General features: G+C 38.3%; 1 protein-coding gene across 1 annotated transcript in view; it reads left to right on the plus strand.

Annotated features, from left to right (window-relative positions):
* ADCY5 (adenylate cyclase 5) overlaps nucleotides 1-21,850 on the plus strand; it is a 264,047-nt gene that overhangs the window by 145,398 nt on the left and 96,799 nt on the right. The window contains exons 2-3 of the mRNA XM_060774794.2: nucleotides 18,016-18,165; nucleotides 20,265-20,386. Coding sequence (XP_060630777.2) covers nucleotides 18,016-18,165; nucleotides 20,265-20,386 — 272 coding nt within the window. The remainder of the gene's footprint in view (nucleotides 1-18,015; nucleotides 18,166-20,264; nucleotides 20,387-21,850) is intronic.

Genomic DNA, 21,850 nt, shown 5'->3' on the forward strand with positions numbered 1-21,850 from the left:
TGGGATATAAATTACTAGCATAATAACAATGATAATGATAATAGTAGTAGTAGTAGTTCACAATCTACCTTCTTCCCACCCCAGCCCTATATGTATTCTGTCATGATATTATTTTTCAATAATATAGTATATAAGTACTGTGAACAATTTCCAGTATTCTGCCTTTCTTAATTTTTAGCATGACAAATCAGTGATTTAGGTTAGAATGGAACATAATGACTTGTCTAGTCATCAATTAGAGAGCTGCATGGCTGAATAGGAGTTCAGCCCTGAACACTAATCCCACTATGATGACTGCTTTCGAGTGTTGTGGTTAAAATCTTATCAGCTATAGTAAAAACCAATTTTCAAGAATTGTGAGATTTTATTTTTTCTGTTGAAGTGATTGAGATCCCTGAGGGCATAGTGAGCAAGGCTATATCATTATAAACAATTTTCAGTTGGTAGTGATTTCTACTTCAATTTTTTTAATGGAGAGCAAAGGAAAATATCTATTTCTGTGCAAATGCTGCTACCTGTACTCTCCCTTACTTCCAAATCTTCTCAGGCAGGGCCCTCACAATAATAATAATAATAATAATAATAATAATAATAATAATAATAATAACAACAACAACAACAACAACAAAAAACCACTTTATTTATAGTTCACTTTAGTTACATGGAGGGACAGAGTTTTACATATACAAGGTAGAAATTTAATGCCTTTTTACATAGTGAACAATGACATACAGTACACAGACAAAGGTAAAGGCCTTCCCCTTTCCATCTCTGGCATCTGGAGGCAATGCTCAACTCCAACCAAGGGGAGGTGCTCTTGTTCCATTTTTCCATGCCGAGGATCCTGCTGTCCATAGACTTTCTCTGATCATTGCTGGTATGTCTGCATGGGGTGCCCTTTTACCTCCCCACCAAGGTGGTACCTATTGATCTTCTTGCATTACATTCTTTCAAACTGCTAGGTAGGCACAAGCTAGGGCCAACAACCGGCAGCTCACCTGACTTGTGGCTTCGAACTTCTAAACCTTGGGTCAGCAGATTTTTGCACCTAGCAGTTAAACCATTGTGGTGCCATGGCCGTGGCCCTCACTGGGGGTGGGAGATGGGGGGTTCTTTTGCACCAAGCTGCAGCAAATGTGGAGGGCTGAATGTAAATGAACAGAAACAGTACAGGCGTATCTGTCATTCCATCTTAAAATCTCTTTAAAAGTTACCTTATGTTTCTTGTTCTATAAAGGAAGTTTTTTTTCAGTAACATATAGTATTGGTGAGAGTTAATGTGTAGAAGTTCTCCAGATCCTTCTACAGCTTATTTAAAGGGATTTTTGCCAAACGGTTCATTTGTTAATAAAGTAAGGCACAAGGAACAGAAGAATGGCTGTTTTGCTTTGCTGCAGACATGCTATGATGCATTAAGTAGAATTCCTCACTAAAATCCCTATTTCTAAATGGAGCAAATTAGACAGACCATATTGTTTCCTAGGGATACACTAAGATGATGTAAATGCCATAAGGATCCCTGTTTTTTCCATTGCATTATCCATTAAACATGCTGGAGAAAATAAATATCAGGTGATGAAGCTGATTTCAACTGGAAAAGAGGCATGGAAGAACATTTTCATGCTTGCTCTCCACAGCTCCTTACTCAGATCAAGGTCTCTGTGACAGCCCTTAGCAAAAAGGAAAAGACAAGATACATACAATGTCTTGTCTTGTCTTGCCCAAATCTCTGTAAAAAATTCAATGCCTCAACTAATTTTGTAAGATGTTCCTAGTACTATAGGATATGGAATAATGTATCCACCAGTGCAAGAGCTTTTGTAATTTTCTTCATGATGTATTCATCAGTTTGTGATTGGAAAAAATACTCCCACTCATATTCACCACTATAGCTTTGAAACTCTGTCCAAAATGCTTGCAGCAGGAAATTATCTTTCAAAACATGCAGTCTTTCATATAGTATCTGATTCTTCCAAGATGTACCACTCCACAGATTTGGTTCTCTATGCAGTGGTTGGTCATTTGGGCAGCTCTGGAGATACAACATATCATCTATCTGTTGCAATTATTTCAATATATTTTTTCCCACTGAAAATAAAGTATGAGTACATTTTCCTGCCATTTAAAACAATTAATACATTACCAAGAAAATTTCAAGTGATCTTCTTTTGACCCTGGTAGAAATGGTTTTAAAATAGGATAAAATAGAGAAATTGTTAAGACAAACAAATGAAGGCTGCTGATATCTGTTTGTATAGTTTTATATTTACATTACTCAATGCTTCCCCAGTATGTGTGAGTGCATATATTTGTTTAGAATGTAAGCTTTTGGCCAGGCTGACTTTTGTTGTTGTTGTTAATGTTGTTTTTTGTTGTTGATTTACTTGCAAAGTGCTATGTACAATGATAGTACTATATAATGATGATGATGACAACACATTTGATGCAAACAGACTGATAATTCATTAAACAGAAAAAGCTATTATAACCAGGGGGACATGTAAAATGATAAAATAATATTTCCCAGTATTCATTTTTGATGGGTTTCTCAAGTATTCAGGAAATATTATTGGAAAATTAATACATCCGTTAGTTTGTGTGTGTGTGTGTGTGTGTGTGTGTATGTGTGTGGTTTTGTCTCAGTATTTACATACCCTAAAGCAGGGGTCCCCAAACTAAGGCTCGGGGGTCGGATACGGCTTTCCAAGGTCATTTACCCGGCCCCCGCTCAGGGTCAACCTAAGTCTGAAACGACTTGAAAGCACACAACAACAACAATATTCTCATCAGACAAAAGCAGACCTACACTTCCCATTGAACTACTAATAAGTTTATATTTGTTAAAATTGTTCTTTGTTTTTTATTATTGTATTGTTTTAAAGTGTTTTTTGCACTACAGATAAGATATGTGCAGTGTGCATAGGAATTCATGTTTTTTTCCCCTCAAATTATAATCTGGCCCTCCAACAGGACTGTGACTTGGCCCTCTGTTTAAAAAGTTTGAGGACTCCTGTCCCAAAGTGTATCAGGAGACTATTCTGTGCACAATATATATATTTATGCCCATAAAAATGAGTGAATACAGCCACAAATGTGTATTTCTGTACAGAACAATCCTCTAGGACACTTCAGGTTATACAGCTGTGAGGAGACTATATATGCACAGAAAGCATTTTGTTTGATCCAGTTAGAACAGATCCAATGAGTCAATTCAGCTTAAGTAATAATATACCAACTGCTCACTGGTTCAATGCTACTAGTGTAGTGAGACCCACAATTCTATTAAGTCATGTTTGTTTGTTATTTCAATACCCACATTGAGATTTCAGGTGCCTGACTCACTGAATGCTACATTAATTAGAGTTATTTCAATGTCTGTGAATGAGGTACAAAGACTTCTTCCCATATGATATTGTCTAAGCTCTGATGTGACTATTAAGTATGGGCAATCCATGGTTCTAAATGGTTCTAAAGTACTTATAAAACTAAAGTTCTGGTGGTGAGAACTAGGGGACGCTGGTGCTTTGCTTCTACGGTGTAGCTAAAGTTCTGGTGGTGAAAATGTCAGAACTCTAATCAAAGTTTCAAAATTTTGTTATAAATGGCAGTTCCTAATTGGTTATGTCATAAAAATCGCCAATAATGAAATAATAATGAAATTTTGAAAGTTTTGTTAGAGTTCTGAAATTTTCACCACCAGCTCCAGCTCCCCAAGCTGGGACATGAGAGTAGCCTCCCACAAGAATGGTAAAACCTCAAACATCTGGGCGTCCCCTGGGCAACGTCCTTGCAGACGGCCATTTCTCTCACGTCCTTGGCCGTCTGCAACGTCCTTGCAGACGGCCATTTCCGCTTCACACCAGAAGCAACTTGCAGTTTCTCAAGTCGCTCCTGACACACATAAAAATCTTCCTCATCAGGAAAAGCAATTCACTTTTGGCCAACACCGTGCCTCCTTTTTCTAACACTTCTGTCCATTTGTGTGTTGAGTTTGCTTTTATTCTATTTTGGCATTCTTGATGTTCCATGTGGCCCCCGTGGCAGGACATTCGTTCCTATACCCATCACTGTGACCACCACTGGTTTAAGGTTCTTATCAAACAACAACTGTAATAAACACATTTTAAACTAGTGAGCATGAAACAGTTACGGATTTTTCTGTTAGATATGCATCATGTGAAAATGATGCTGCAGTCACACTTAACTACTTTTTATTCACGCCTAGTTCCCACTGAAATACAAGAGAAAGGCAGTGTGACCATTTTGGACCCAATTTAATATCTATTCCTTTACTTATACCTATTTCCATTTAAAACGTTAAGAAAATGACAAATCGAGTAATTCAACTCACATTTTCCATAAATGTATCTTTGTTGTTTATTAATTAGTGAGGCTGGTTATAGCTGAGGAGTTTTGCGCTTTTCTATAGTATGTGAGTCAGGGAAAGTATCTCTCCGTGGTAGGCATCTGTTTCCCAGTGCTGAAAAGGAGAGCATGCAGAATTCATAATTGCAGCAGGCAGCCAGCTAATAAAAATCCTCAAGGACATGAGATTTGTACAATCCACTAACTAGTGCAATACAATTTGTCTGAATCTTTGTTGGCAATGTCATCTGAGATAATTATTTTGAATAGTCTCTGCACATCCGGCTTTCCGAAAGTGAAGTGCTTTGAGGCATATTCATAATTAGTTGCTTTGTATCATGACTGTCTAATGACTTCAGCAGCATCAACAAATTCTACAGAGGACTGACAAATTTTAGCGTGCATGAATTTCAATGGTGCAAGCTTGCAGATTCATTTCAGCTGCTTGTCAAATCAGATTTTTCGGGTTGCATCAAAACTACAGTCATGGTCTGTGATGATCTTGGGAGACGTGTTAGGCAATGTCTTATTTCATGGATGTTGAAGTGGCTGTGACTTTGCTGGATTTCACAATAGCCAGGATCCAATTGATTTATTCTGTGACGAAAGGGTATCTATCTGAGGAATTGAGAGAGCAGAAATTTTCTCTCTCTTCTTAGAGCTCTCTTGGCACCCCCAAATACACCTTTGGAGGGCTGGAAAACGATTCAGAAGAAACATTGTCAAAGGCTTTCATGGCAGGAATCACTGAGTTGTTTGTTTTCCAGGCTGTATGGCCATGTTCTAGAAGCATTCTCTCCTGACGTTTCACCTACATCTATGACAAGCATCCTCAGAGGTTGTGAGGTTTGTTGGAACAAACCCCACAATCTTTCCAACAAACCTCATAACCTCTGAGGATGCTTGCCACAGATGCAGGTGAAAGGTCAGGAGAGAATGCTTCCAGAACATGGCCATACAACCCAAAAAACCTACACAACCCATTCAGAAGAGGGTTCCTTGTGATTCTGGTTGGCTCTGCACTGTCATATAATGCAGATTATCAAAGCAAATAATCTACCTTATCTGCTTTGAACTGCTATATAATCCAGTTCAAAGCAGATACTCTGAATTTTATATGGCCTCAGGTGGCTCTATGGGAAAGGACAGTAGAGGAAATGCTAGATGGTGGGGTTGCAAATGTGGTTGGTGGGGACATGAGAGAGGGTCTTACCAGTGGCTGCCCCTATACTCTTGTAAGTCCTTTCCTGGGGATGCCAAATTGGCCCCCTCCCTGTTATCCTTCCAGCGGAAGGCTAAAACATTATCCCCCACCCTCCCCCTGGTCCAGGGAAGGCATTTAAAACAGAAGGCTTTTAAATAATCAACTAATATTTTTGAATGAACTGCTTTTTTGCAGCTTTTACTTATTGTTTTAGAAAACATATCTTAACTGCATTGTTTTAATAATTGGACTACTTCAATTCTATTTTTAATATATTCTTTTTGTAAACTTTTAATTGTACTGCTTTCTTAAGTTTTGAGCTGCTTTGGGTCCAACCTTGGGGAAGCAAGGAAGTAATAATAATATCATAATCTCAAATGACATTGAATTTATCCCACAGACTCTTTGTATGTCCCAACCATGGGCTTCCTTGCATGACGAATACATAAAATGTCCATATCTCTAGTGCAGGCATCCTCAAACAGCGGCCCTCCAGCTGTTTGGGCCTCCAACTCCCAGAAGCCCTAACGAGCTTGTTTAATTGTCAGGAATTCTGGGAATTGAAGGCCCAAACAGCTGGAGGGCCACAGTTTGAAGATGCCTGCTCTAGAGCCTGGTTTCTGTATGGTATTGGGGGAAGAAAGTTCAGGTCTTTTGTGGCATAGTTTAGTGTAGTTCTTGGCATTTCTCCGTCTTGCAGTGGGGGAATTCAGCTGAGTGGAAGCCTGTTAGATCCCATTATGGAATTAAAATCAGCTTTATGGAGAACTGATAAAGATATGGAAAGCAAAAGACATATCTACGAGAGAGATGTATTTAAAGTGCAAGAGATGAATTAAGGGAGAATCTAAAGTCACAATGCTGTCTGTCTCCATAACAATGTTATCCCATTATGCGATAATGAAGCAGTTTTCATTTTAAAAATGGAGTAGAAAAATATGAAAGGAGCAGGCTAAAACAAAAACACATTTCAAATAAAAGTCAGTGGGTATTTTCCCCACTTTCAAAAGTTAAAATAATTTACAATTGTATTTTTAAAAAAGTTTTAAATAAAGTTCAAAACCTCATGTCATATGTTATTGTGCACATTTCAGTTACTGTTGAACTGCAGCTCTGTGGCTGATAGGACTTGCACCCAACAACATCTGGATTTCCAGCCTTATCTCTCTGGCTTACGAAAAACATTTTTGTATTTTATTACCTGGTTCTGCCCCAAATACACTTATAGCAAATGTCAATGCCCTCTAAATTATCATATATTTTATTAAGTTTTATAGATTCAGATATGAAAATGCTTTTTAAATCTAAAAATCAACAGAAAATAATTTATATGGATTGAAATCCCTAATTTGGCAGTTATTCAGAGAGTTAATGGTTATGAAGCATAATTCATTTGAATAACCTGTTTGAGTATGTTTTTGGATTATATATAGTGGGCAAATTCAACCTGAGACTGTCACAGAAACAGGTTTCAAATTTATTGATAGATCATATCTGATCTTAATCTAAGCTCTGGTTTGTATCTGAATGAGGATCTGCTAAGGAATTCCAGATGCTATAGAGCAGTGGTTCTCAACTTGTGGCTCCCCAGGTGTTTTGGCTGCAACTTCCAGAAATCCCATCCAGTTTACCAGCTGTTAGGATTTCTGGGAGTTGAAGGGCAAAACATCTGGGGACCCACAGGTAGTGAACCACTACTTTAGAGGAAGGAACTAGCAAAACTACCTCTGAGTAATATTTACCTAAGAAAACTGCAGGAATTGAGAGGTGACTTGAAACATGTACACATTATCAGTACCACACAATTGTCTATACCTTAACATTAACCTGTAATTAATTTTTGTCATGTAGAAGAAGCTGAGAACCTCTTCCAAATGCTTGATGGTAAAATGGTCACATGTATATCTGCGCAGCGGCTGGGAGTGTCAATGCTAGACCTTACCTCACATTCAGAGTCTTTAGTTGGCATGTTCCTCATGCACCAACATCCCCCAGCCACATCACATTTAGTTTTAAAACAACATATAGTAATCCAAATCTATCTTTGGAATTGGCTCTCAGGGGCAGAGAGATTTTTGTTGTGCTTCCTTATGTGCCTGCATTGCTTCTTGGACACAGCAAAAACCCCAATGGAGTGCAGCAAAGGACTCACTTCCCCCAGTGTTGAAAATCAAAATATTTATCCTCCTCAAACAATTTGCTGTCCTCTTCCTCCAACCCCAGTTCCTCCACTTTAACAGCCTACATTGTTATTCATGTCACAGGTAAGAAAATAACAGAGGTTATCTTGACAGCATCTCTCTTTAAGCATATTTTCTGCCTATAATTGTCTGTTGAATGGCATCTGGTGTTTGAATAATCAAATACAAATGTAACAGAGTGGAGCAGCATATTGGCACAAGATGGTGTTTCGCTCTATTTGTGGTTGTACAGGCTTTTCTTTTCTGAAGTCTTACAGTATAGGACTACTACTCAGCCATTTCAGGGTTTGAAATGACTGAAATAACAGTATGGCATTAGCTTTTTGAATTGAAAAAATTCTGTCTTCAGAAGAATGAAAGAAAATGAGATAAAAATACTTCCTTGGAAAATTCATGCACGCTACTTCACTGTAAATCTGAACCAGAAAAACAGTATGGTACTGAAGGTAGAATATCAAGTGAGGACCAAAAAGTTCCTCTTCTGACTCACAAGGTTGTTGTGAGAGTATGATTTTGTGTGTGTGTGTGACATATTAAAGTTTAGAGAAATGGTAGGAACAAAACTAAGATACATAAACCCTAAAGGCTCCAGGATTATGCCTGAGCCTGGAAACTTAATACAGTCAATTTCAGTTAATATTTTGCATGGGAGACTGCTAAAGAATATGGTACTATAAGCTATATTTCAGAGGTGGGAAGTGGCAAAACTACCTTTAGAAACTGTGAAGTTTATGGGTTTGCCATAAATTGACTAGCAGCTCAAAGGCACATACACTCTGTATCATAGAAGCATTTCCTAAGATAAACACCTTTATGCCCATTATTGTTGCCTTTTTAGGAATATTCTCCAAAGACTGAAAATGGAAGAATTCCTCTATTTACTGGAGGAAATATCTATACTTCATGAATTCCGATCAGCCTTATATTTGCTGTTAATGTCTTCAGAGCTGATTTGTGTAATGTCTAGAATGTGGCACCTTTCACATAACAAATCCTGTGTGTCTTGGGACCAAGATAGGATGCTAACCCTTTTGACTTAGTGGTGTACACATCTGGTTCAGTTACAGTCTTGAGTATGGAATACAATCATCCATCCACATTTTTGGTTTTGATTATTCATGAGTTTGATTAAAATTTTCTCCCTAGGAATCTCTAGGTCCTCCTGTGTGACACTTTGGCCAACCTCCTCCATTCGTGTTAGAGATATTTCTGGAGATAACACCTCTTGAGGAACCTCTAGGTCAGGCGTCCACAACCTATGACCCTCCAGGTATTTGGAACTCTACTTCCAGAAGCCCAAACTAGATGTTCCAATGGTCAGGAATTCTGGGAATTGAAACACCTAGAGGGCCACAGGTTGTTCAGGCCTGCTCTAGGTCTTCTGTGGTCAGGTTCGAGTGGAAATTGGCCACAGAGTCGTACTGGAAGACTCAGAAATTCTAAACTGGGTTTTAAAAAATAGCACATTTTTTATTTTCTCAGCGGCCCTGTGAGCCTAACTCTGGCAAATGTAGGGAGCTTTTTTTAAAATGGATACCTTTGTGACCCAGCAGTGAACTAACTTTCATTGATGTTTCCTCTACAGGAACATGTAACAAAATCATATTAGCTCTGAGGGGGCAGTAATAGAGAGTTGGTGGAGTCATATCAAAGAGCTGGAGACCTCCAGGTACTCAAGTTGATGCAACCAGATGAACACAAGTATGCTGGAATCATCTTGTAATCATTGTATGCAGTCTGTATGAATAGATGGGGAGTAATTTTATGATTATTACAGCATCTTTTAATGCCCCTTTGTTTTAAGGCCACCTTATCCATACACAATTCCTTTTATTGCATTCATAGGGAATGTGAAGCAACTTGATCAATTGTAGGTATGTTAGCCATGAGTCAGAAATCCATTTAATTCCCTGTGGAAGCTCAGCTTCTGTTTCCTAATTGAATTTCATTTTTTTGTGATGATGAACACCAGCTATCTTTACTCTTGTTGCGTGGGTTGGAAGGAGCTTGTTTATTAGACCTCTGCTCTTGTGCCATTTCAGTCAGGCGTTGCATGAACACAGACATAGTTTCAGCACTGCATTCTTCAAGTGTTGTTGGGTGTTTTGCCACCTTGACTTTGCTGAGATTTACAACCCAAGTGATGCGTAGAATCACTACTCTTGCTAGTGGGCAAAAGGCACTCGAGACATGGTGGAGAGCTTTTCAGCGATGCTACATGCCTTGAGGAATTCTTAATTAACTGCTGCATTGATGAAACAGTTTGCTGATGCTTTCACATATTATGGAATTGGTCCCTGATTGCTTCAACGTGGATGCTCCAGAGGATAAGTGCATGGCATGTAAATGCAGGGGAAGGGTATACACTTAATTTTGAAGTAAATAGATATTGAAGTAAATAGATAGAGAAATTGATATGACAATACATTACCATAGTTTATGAAATGGTCCTTGAAGATGCATCTAGTAAAATGTTTCATTTTCATCTGTCCTTCATAATTACAGAAGGAGACATTCTAATGTGTTATTATTTGCCACAATGTTTTGCTTCAGTAGTGAAAATGATTCCGTTTCCTCAGATATTGTTGGCACTCAACTTCCAGTGTCCTTTGCTAATAGGAGCTGTGGTCCAACAACATCTGGAGGGCCTTGTAAATCCCAAGTCTACTTCTTGGATTTTGTCTATCACCAAAGGCTCATTTTCAAAGATACACACACATTCACACACACACACACACACACACATTTAAAAAGATACATACCTGTTTGTGTCTGCCTTGATTTGGGATTAAAGAACATTCTATTCAAAATCCTATTCTTTTTCTTTAAACAAACAAACAAATGTTTTTCATAACTTATTAGTTGTCATTTTCCAGCTAATATTTTATATTCAGTATCAGCCAATTTTTGTGAGATTTTGCTCTTTTCAAAATCCTTCCCCTGCCTACACCTCACCCCAAATTGTTTAGGGCCCCAATTTTTCCAAGGTAGTGGGGAGGGCTGTAGTGGGAGGAGAAGGAAGGAAACTTTTATTTCTTCCTGAATGTATCTCTGCTAAAAGGGCAACCATATCATGTCTATTAGAGTTGAGTCTCATACTGGGAGAAGGGCAGGCAAATCAATCATGCATTCAATATAGGATTTGTGTCCTTAGATCAAAGCTGCTATGCTTCTTTTACTGGCCTAATAATATTGAGCCGCTGGTGGCACAATGGGTTAAACCCTTGTGCCGGCAGGACTGAAGACCGACAGATCGGAGGTTCGAATCCAGGGAGAGCACAGATGAGCTCCCTCTGTCAGCTCCTGCTCCCCATGAGGGAAGCCTCCCACAAGGATGGAAAACTTCAAAACATCTGGGCAACATCCCCTGGGCAACGTCCTTGCAAACAGCCAATTCAGTCACACGAGAAGTGACTTGCAAGTCACAAAGAAAAAAACCATTTAATTATTGGACAGAAAGGAGTATTTACACCTCAGGTTTCCTTCTTTGTGTGACTGGCATAGGTGCATAAACACTATTCTCTTTTACATCTGCCCACCATAAACATCAGTTAACAGAATCTAGTTAGGGAAAACCTGAAGTACAACCTGAAGATAAACATTCAGGAAGGGCAAATATCTATAGCAACTCTGCTTCCAACCCAATAACTTTTCATATTTAGCCAGAATGCAATTTCTTAAAAATAGTATGTCATAATTCTTAATATTAGTACACCTAGGTTTGAAGGAAAAGAGGAATCAAAACTACTGGTAAATAGCAGTTGAAATTTTAGAATTGTTTTCCTTTTTTAGCTCAAAACCAAAGTTTGGAAAAAATTCCTTTTCTACTACAGTGCACAAAACCCACCAGTCAGTCAGCATAAGAGTCAAAAGATATTGTCGAAGGCTTTCATGGCCGTAATCACTGGGTTGTTGTAGGTTTTTAGGGGAGGTCACAACCTCTGAGTATTCCTGACATAGAAGCAGGCGAAACATCAGGAGAGAATGCTTCTAGAACATGGCCATATAGCCCAAAAAACCTACCACAACCCAGTCAAAAGATAATTTCCATGCTTTTTTGAAAGTTTTGTCTTTGATGAAATGCTCTTATAAAATTACATTTCAATACAATAACTCTTGAAAAATGAAATAAATATGCTTTGGGAATTAATCATAACAAACATGTAAAGTCCTTGGCAAATAAACTGATCCAAAGTAAAGTCTTCTCTGTTTTGATGCCTGTTATGTTTTATGGAAATATAATGATTGCAGCTTTATAACTAAAACAAAATAAAGGCAGAAATCACACATATGTTTACATGTTGCTTTAATACATTCTAGGAAAGTACCATAGAAACTAATTGTAAGATTCTGAAAAAAATATGGCCACTATTAGTATTTTATGCTAGGTGGGGCATGCATGAAACAAAACAGATAATATGTATTTTATTTATTATTTTAGTGATATGTATATACTACCTTCAGGACCAAATTTCCCTAAACAGTTCTACCTGGATATAATGTCATGTGCTAAATTTCGATAAAAAGTCAATTGTTTGTTTGAAATACAAATCGGGAATCTTTTTTTTAAATTCAAGATGTTGAAACATTAGCTATAACTCTGAGGTGGGAGAGCAAAAGAGCAGCTTCGGCATATCTTAGCCATAAATGCAAATATTTCTAAGTGCCAATAATTACAGTCATCCATCATACTTTCTATTATACCTCAGAGCTTGTCACAGGTCATCATCTTGAAATGTTCACGAAGTCTTAGACACAATAGTTGAAAGCATCTGATTGCTAGCAAACCAACTTAAAGTGTTCTAGTAAATTGCCAGTACAGTAATGGTATTCTAAGAAGTGAATTTCTAAAGATATGCCAGAGGGCTACTCAATATATTCAACATACAACTAGGGTTCTATCAAGGAACAATGAAGCAAAATAATCTAAACAAAAATGTCTTGCCTTCAGGATATCAGGATCTGTTCAAAGTGATCTTGAGAGTGAACCCTTAGATGATTAATAATGAAACCCAGAGCTTGAGGCAGAGAAGGACCTAGGTCATTACACAGTAGAGAAAAATCTCAAAGATGCAATTGCAAAACACTGCAGGAAACAATGACTTACCTCATTGCTCATTGAATTATTGTGCCTCCTTGCCAAAATGGTGTCTGGGTTGCCAGACTGGAAAGGGAAACGTGCCATGTTGTCTTCCCTATAGGCCCATTTGGCTTTAGCATTTTGCACTATTATAGTGTGATTTTTTCTCCGTGTTCTGTGAACAAAGATGTCAAATCAATGCTTGTAGACACACAGCTCTCTGCCACCCGCCTACCCTCAATCATCAGGGCTGATTCCTTCTTTTTGACTTGATGAGTCTCCCAGATTTGACAAGCCCCTTAGGAAGATGAGCTCAAATGTGGGTAAGTCTTCTAGTTGGCTCAGGTCTTGGTCTGATGACCCTTTAGCAGTTGTGTCCTCATAGATATACATAGATAAACATTATCCTCATAGATATACATAGATAAACATCATGTATGGTCCTACCATACATGATGTTTCTATGTATTATGGCCATTCCATCTCATGGGTTTGTATCATTTCATTGACAACTTGCTTGGTAAGGTAAGAAGAGACGTTTTACAGTAAATAAATAAATAAATGTTCTGGGTCTGAAGGCCCCTGATTATGGGCAAGCACTTCATTCTACCCCTTACCTCACCCTTCCACATTTTGTGTGCTCTATTCTGCTTGATAACATAGCCTATTGTCATGGTTAGTGTGCCTTATGCTCAGACTAAAAGAAACAAATGGGAGTCAGAGCATCCTATCTGGTCTTATCAGTGTAAATCTTTCTTACTCAGGGCAAATCAAACTTCTGTCACACCTTTTCTTGTGGGGCAATGGTCTGGGGCAAAAAGAATGAGAACAAATAGAGGGACCACAAGAAGTATGGAGTAACAGAGAAGAAGGAAGGAAATTAAGGGAAGATGGCTGAGCCAAGCAGTACCAATCAGATTTCATTTAGGTTTTGTGATACTTCTGACCTTTCTCTGGATCTGTCTCACCACTCTTATAGGTACATCTGGTGGGAACATAGGGTTGATCATAGGGTCTGGAACTCCCTTCCCAGAGAATTTAAAATGTCACTTTCCTCACTTTCTTATCACAGAGTTGTAAAGACTTTTCTAGTCTGATAGGCATGTGATGGATGACTATATAAAGCCTGTCTTACACAATTCATATTACTAACTATAGTGTTTTGGTGTGTGTATGTTTTTTCTGCTGGTTTAAGTAGAAAAATGTGGGATAGATATAAATATAACAATTGGAGTAGTGGGAGTAGTGAGAAAATAATAATACGGTATTCTTATTATTATTATTATTATTATTGTTATTGTTATTATTATTGAGTTTACTTAGGCAAGCAATACCTAGAGAAATATTGCCTACAGCAGCACCTAATATTTAGATCTTTAAAAATTAAATACTCAATTAAACACTTTATTTATATCCTACCTTTATTCCAAAAGCGGATCTCACGGAAGTTTACAAAATAAACAGGTACAAGTGACACCACATATAACCAAAAATATACCAAAATAAAGAGGAAAATAATATTTAACTAGACATGTCACTCATTTTTAATGCTCCAGGAGGCCCTATGTTTGTGGAGGTAATTTCTCCCAAAGTGAAGATCACTGATGAGAAGTGACCAGTCTTCAGACTTTCACTTCCTGTTTTTGTAGATGCCCACTTTATTTTCCCTAGATACTCATTCAGAAGGTGGCGAGACTATACAGAAGATCTGTATAGGAAGGATAATAATATCGAGGATAGCTTTGACGGTGTGGTGAATGAATTAGAACCAGACATCCTGAGGAGTGAGGTTGAATGGGCCTTAAGAAGCATTGCTAACAACAAGGCAGCAGGAGACGACGGGATCCCAGCTGAACTGTTTAAAATCTTAAAAGATGATGCTGTCAAGGTGATGCATGCCATTTGCCAGCAAATATGGAAAACACAAGAATGGCCATCAGACTGGAAAAAATCAACTTATATCCCCATACCAAAAAAGGGAAATGCGAAAGACTGCTCCAACTTCCGTACAGTGGCCCTTATTTCTCATGCCAGTAAGGTAATGCTCAAGATCCTGCAAGGAAGACTCCAGCAATACATGGAGCGAGAGTTGCCAGATGTTCAAGCTGGGTTTAGAAAAGGTAGAGGAACGAGAGACCAAATTGCCAATATCCGCTGGATAATGGAGAAAGGCAGGGAGTTTCAGAAAAACATCTACTTCTGCTTCATTGACTATTCTAAAGCCTTTGACTGTGTGGATCATAATAAATTGTGGCAAGTTCTTAGTGGGATGGGAATCCCAAGCCACCTTGTCTCTCTCCTGAGGAATCTGTACAAGGACCAAGTAGCAACAGTAAGAACTGACCACGGAACAACAGACTGGTTCAAGATTGGGAAAGGCGTACGGCAAGGCTGCATCCTCTCACCCAACCTTTTTAACTTGTATGCAGAACACATCATGCGATGTGCGGGGCTGGATGAATGCAAAGCTGGGGTGAAAATTGCTGGAAGAAACATTAACAACCTCAGATATGCAGATGACACCACTCTGATGGCCGAAAGCGAGGAGGAGCTGAGGAGCCTTTTAATCAAGGTGAAAGAAGAAAGCGCAAAAGCCGGGTTGCAGCTAAACGTCAAAAAAACCAAGATTATGGCAACAAGAATGATTGACAACTGGAAAATAGAGGGAGAAACCGTGGAGGCCATGACAGACTTTGTATTTCTAGGTGCAAAGATTACTGCAGATGCAGACTGTGGCCAGGAAATCAGAAGACGCTTACTTCTTGGGAGGAGAGCAATGTCCAATCTTGATAAAATAGTAAAGAGTAGAGACATCAGACTGGCAACAAAGATCCGCCTAGTCAAAGCCATGGTATTCCCTGTAGTAACCTACGGATGTGAGAGCTGGACCTTAGGGAAGGCTGAGCGAAGGAAGATCGATGCTTTTGAGCTGTGGTGTTGGAGGAAAGTTCTGAGAGTGCCTTGGACTGCGAGAAGATCCAACCAGTCCATCCTCCAGGAAATAAAGCCCGACTGCTCACTGGAGGGAAAGATACTAGAGACAAAGTTGAAGTACTTTGGCCACATCATGAGGAGACAGCAAAGCCTAGAGAAGACAATTATGCTGGGGAAAGTGGAAGGCAAAAGGAAGAGGGGCCGACCAAGGGCAAGATGGATGGATGGCATCCTTGAAGTGACTGGACTGACCTTGAGGGAGCTGGGGGTGGTAACGGCCGACAGAGAGCTCTGGCGTGGGCTGGTCCATGAGGTCACGAAGAGTCGGAGACGACTGAACGAATGAACAACAACAACAACAACTCATTCAGACACAGATTAGCTATTATACAAGTTGGGATGAGGACTATATAGCCCTCTGGATGTTGTTGGACTGCTGCATGTGATGAGGAGTATGGCACTAGCTGAATTCTGCTTTTACGTTTGAAGAAAGTCCACTAATAGATAATAATGGGTACAGTAGACTCTGTTTCCGTGCACCCATGAAGATTGGTAGATGTCAGATAAATGTAGTATCCAGTTGCTTGAGAGCTATTATTCAAATGGCCTAATATTATACCCCATACTATACCACACTACTTTTTCAACTGTGTCCTGACCTCAAATCAGGTCCCCTTAGCAAAATGTCAGGGTCCCAAAAAGTATTTCTGAACATCACGTAGTGACTGTTTTAGACATTTACATGAATCTGTTGTGCAGTCTTTATAGTGGACTCTGAAGATGCTTCAGCTGTACTTCATAAAAAGAAAATTAGCCTTCTTAGCAAGCCTTGCAAATGCCGATTTGTTGTTAGTAAATGTTTTATTCTTATACCTTTTATATATATATTAATATACCTGGGTCATGTAAAAAATTCTCAGGCCTTTCAAAAGGGGTCCCAAGTGGAGAAAGTTTAAAAGCCCTGCTGTATCATACCATATACCCTGTATTGACTTGATACTAATATTGAAATATAGCAATTTAAAGCAAATAAAGGCAAATTTGTTCATTTCTGTTAAACATTTATTTTCCTGAAGTTTTATTGAAAGTATTCCTTGGGTTGTTGTAGGTCAGGCTATATGGCCATGTTCTAGAAGCATTCTCTCCTGATGTTTCACCTGCATCTATGAGGATGCTTGCCATAGATGCAGCCAAAACATCAGGAGGGAATGCTTCTAGAACATGGCCATATAGCCCGAAAAACCTACAACAACTCAGTGATTCCAGCCATGAAAGCCTTCGACATTACAAAGTATTCCTTGATTTTTTTTATTTATTTATTTTTGCTGATCGCTTATAATTCTGGTTTCTTGAGTTTTGTTTAACTGAAAGTGGAGAGAAATGGGCTCCACACACTAGCCCATAAGCTCTGGATAAGGAATGCTTATCCTGTATCTGTCAAAGGAGGATTGGAAACATAGAACAGGAATGGGCAAAACTGCATGCAACCTCCCTTGATGCTTGTTTTTGGGATTCAAAGCCTCTCCAGATTTTCAACTGCCTTTTTTCTGTCAGCAAAAACCTGAATTGTGTTTCCCATAAGTTTCCAAAATCTGTTATCCACTTTTAAATTTTGGTTGCAAGTGGATTGCTTCTTTAAAATAAGCAATTTCTAAATGTAGAAATAAGTCTTTTCCAAAACAAGGAATGGACATTCAAACCCTGCTGGACTTGCTTTCTATTCTTGTGTGTTGCTTTCTCTGGCATTTTGTCACTCTCTGCAGACCCAGGGGCCTCAGGGTGAGCTGCCCATTTGAAGCAGTCAATGTGCATGATGAAGCTGTGGTCATCAAGCCCATTGCACACACAACTCCGTGCCTATTAAGCAGTGACAGTGTATTCTTTTCTGATCATTACATCTAAAGAGGTTCACATTTGTAAGTGTGGGGAATCTTCTCACCCTGTAATCAAAAAAGCATGAAAATATCAATGAAAGCAATTATTCTAAGAAATGATATTAGTAGTACTTTAAATAAATAAAATCAAAATTTAAACGTGAAACTCTTTACTATGTGATTGGTTTATACTAGAGCACAGTAGCAATCATTGTATTAAAGTCTGTATTAACCTAAGCCATGTGGTAAAAAAGAATGTAAGGAACAGCAAGGGACATCTGGCCTTTGATCTTGTGGTTTCTAGAATATAGTAATCTCTGTCTTTTTTTTCTTCTCCTCCCTCCGTCTTCTTTGCAGCTGGTATCCAACATCCTCATCTTCATCTGTACAAACATTGTAGGGGTGTGTACACACTATCCAGCTGAGGTGTCTCAAAGACAGGCATTTCAGGAGACCAGGGAATGCATCCAAGCCCGTCTACATTCTCAGAGAGAAAACCAACAGCAGGTAAAAGAAAATATAATTGACAATTGATGGCTGATCATGATAACTTGATGGATGATTTTGAAAATGAGATGGTTATTTACACTTTCAAAACATTCCAGCTTGGGAGGAGAAGCAGAAAAGAAAACACACTGTTTTGGGAGGGGAAGATGAGAGAGAAATATATCATATATTGCAGGCAGTGACCTCCAGTCTTCACTGCCTGGCTTGACCCCATTATAAGCCGAGGGAGGCTTTTTCAGCCCATAAAAAGGTCTGAAAAACTCAGGTTATCTTCGAGTATACATGGTATTTGAACTTGGAAATTAGCTTTTGGATTAGTTTGCTTCCATTGTTTCAATGGGACAAGGTAACTTGCTAGATAATTTGGCAATTTTAAATGAAGCAGTGATTTAATAGAAGGCTGTCTTTTGTTGCTGCCTTTGATAAGTCCCTTCAGGGCTGCAAATGCAATGGTTCCCATGTCCATGATGGTGATGTCCTTCATGGTCAACCATTGTCTATGAAACTCAAGCCTAATCAGTAGACTACAATGGGTGTTTGCCCTACATTTTGGGGTAAATTGCTACCCCTGATTTTTAATTCTTCATGAAGTTGATTGAGTTCTGATTGAGTGATTGAAGGGTCTACCAGAAACCATAAATTTGTACATGTTCAAATTGATACATTGCTCCCATTAGTCTTAATTAGTACAATCCTTCTGTGAGTGAGGGTCATGAGTTGCTGTGCTATTTAGTGTACATGAAATCATACACATCTTTAAACAACAGTGTGCTTTTGGTTAATTATGTGCAGAAAATTATGTATACAGATAAATACACAGTTGAGTCTCACTTATCCAACCTTTGCTCATCCAACGTTCTGTATTATCCAACACAGTTGCCTCCCACCATAATCCATAGCTGTTTCAATACATTGCGATGTTTTGGTTCTAAATTTGTAAATGCAGTAATTACTACATAACATTACCATGTATTCAACTGCTTTTTCTATTGATTTGTTGTAAAACGTGAAGTTTTGGTGCTTAATTTGTAAAATCATAGCGTAATTTGATGTTTCATAGGCTTTTCCTTAATTCCTCCTTATTATTCAACATTTTTGCTTTTCCAACATTCTGCCAGCCCATTTATGTTGGATAAGCGAGACTCTAATGTAGTACATTATGTACATGGATTATTGTAGAGTATAGCACAAAATTGCAGGTTCTTTTCATACTTGTACTCCAATATGCACACATTTATAAGGTTCATTTGTTTCTAGCAGTGAAATAGTAATCGGTTTCCTCACTATGGAGAAATGTGCAGAATTTACATCCTTAGGTTCCATCTTCATATTTTACACATGAAATATAAAGAGTAGACTCAAGTAATCTGCTGATTCCACATGCTTAAAATGTCTGAAGCCATCCTTAATGTTTACTATGTACTTGACATCATCCACATGGGTAGACAGCAAATCTAGATTTCATTAATGATATTCTGCCATGGGCTTGGTAGCTTTTTATAAATGATGAAGTAGCAAGAAACAATGCAGAGTTTGTCATACAGCATAATCTATCCCTATCAGGACATCTGCCATCATTTGGCTAGGTTAGCTGCTATGAATGACTGTTAAATTGAAGGAAGTCTGATTTGTTGTGATTTCACATTGTTTAATGACTATGTGGGCGAGATTCTAGAGGTCCTAGAGGCTGGTATTTTGGAAAATATCAAATTTTTTCCCATCCATCACAGAACTGATAGCTCAGTTTTTCTGACATAACCAGGGAGAGTCCTTTTTTTTTTTTTTTTTTTTTGCAAAGTGTGCTGCTGACTCCAAGCAGCAAATTCTGGGTGCTACAAAAGGATAGGAAAGTGTTGTTTCATTTGTATTATAATATATTTTACTACTAAGGATGAGATGGACATGTTTAAGATTTTGCCTGCCACTTATAGCTTGGTTGGCTTTGAATACTACCCATCTTAACTTGGATCATAGGGGTTAGCATTTGCAGCTCCACTGAAGTTGCAAAATATCTTGGGCCAGGAGAGACAAAGAGATGTGTGTTTGTGTTGTTAAAGAGGGAGCAGGGATTTAATTGGATCATCTGTCTAACACCATAGGAGCGCCTCCTGCTCTCCGTACTTCCTCGCCATGTTGCCATGGAGATGAAAGCTGATATTAATGCCAAAAAAGAAGATATGATGTTTCATAAAATTTACATCCAGAAGCATGACAATGTCAGGTAAGTGCATAAAGAAAATGGATTGCAACTGCAAGACAATGTATAGTATTGAAAAAAAATTGAACGGAAGGAAAACACTACATCTGTCCCATATTGCTTTTCTGATGCCCTACATTTATTCTTACTCAAAATGTGAGGGGGAAACATGGGAGCGTTCCAGGGATATCTCATTTACCATTCTAGTAGCATAATTAGAAATAACAATTAAGAACAAAAAGGGTGTGTGTGTGTGGGGGGGGGGGGGGGTATGTTTGAAGGCAGAGAACAGTTGTGAAAGACTAAGGGTTACAAACCCCCATGACATCCGCCCTCCAAAATAAAAATAGGCTCCCCATTTCAAACCTTCTAGGAGATGAGGAGGCCTTTTCACTATGTTTTTAAACTTCCCAGCAGCATTTTAGGTTTAGAAGAAATCAAAGCTGCACCAAACACAGCTTTCAGGTCTTGATGTGACTTGAAAAGCCATGTGCCTGCCCTCCTTTATCTTTGGGGAAAGAAGCTAATATTTTGTAGTTTCATTTATGGCAAAATTGTCAGAAATTGCACGTTTTATTTAAATAGTTTTGATTTTGGTTTGGACTTCCTATTGAATCAATACATGATATTTATTTAATCTTGCAATTATTTCAGTGGTTCTTAGTTGTACATATAAGTATTGCATGGAGGGGCTTTTTAGTGAAAAGGGATGGTAAAAAGTAACAAAATAATAATAAAGTACAGCATACTTTGAGGGTCTTACCTGAAACATAGAGAGTTTCTCAATGCAAGAAATAGAATGGGCTAATTTGCGTCTTTGTTGTTATTTTTTTTAAAGAGTAACTCAAAGAGTGACCTAACTGATAAGTTACTGGAATAATAATAATACTATTATTATGAATAATAAAACTTTATTTGTATCCCACCACCATCTCCCTGAAGGGACTCGGGGCAGCTCACAGTAAACAATAAATAGTGCAACAAAATACAAATACAACAAAATACAGAAAGGTAAAATTAATAACAATAAAACTGAGCCAGTTATACTTAAAACACAGCAATAAAACCTCTATCAATTTAAAAGATACTATAATATTCTGTGTATCATTTTCTTGGGTAGGTACAACTAGTAATGATTTTGTGCCTAGTGAGTCTGAGTAACTTTACATCCATTCGACACAAAGCCATGGGCTGAATCCAGTTGTTACTCCCACCTACAGGTGATCCGTCGAATTAATGGGACTTGTGTAAGTGTTGACTTCATAAGTCTTGTTTGTTCAACCGGTCTACCACAGTTAAGTTTAACCATTGAGTTTGGTCCAGTGTGCTCACCTGTAAAAGAGCATAGTTTCCAGTGAGGTAAATTCAACAGCTGTACCAGAGCAAAAAATATTTAGACAAAAATGTTTGGATTGACAGATTTAGGATCATGGGATTAATTGAATAATTAATCTACTGAAATGATAGTACACTGTATATGATCTATGG

The sequence above is a fragment of the Anolis sagrei genome, chromosome 1, assembly GCF_037176765.1.
Source record: "Anolis sagrei isolate rAnoSag1 chromosome 1, rAnoSag1.mat, whole genome shotgun sequence".
NCBI lineage: Eukaryota > Metazoa > Chordata > Lepidosauria > Squamata > Dactyloidae > Anolis > Anolis sagrei.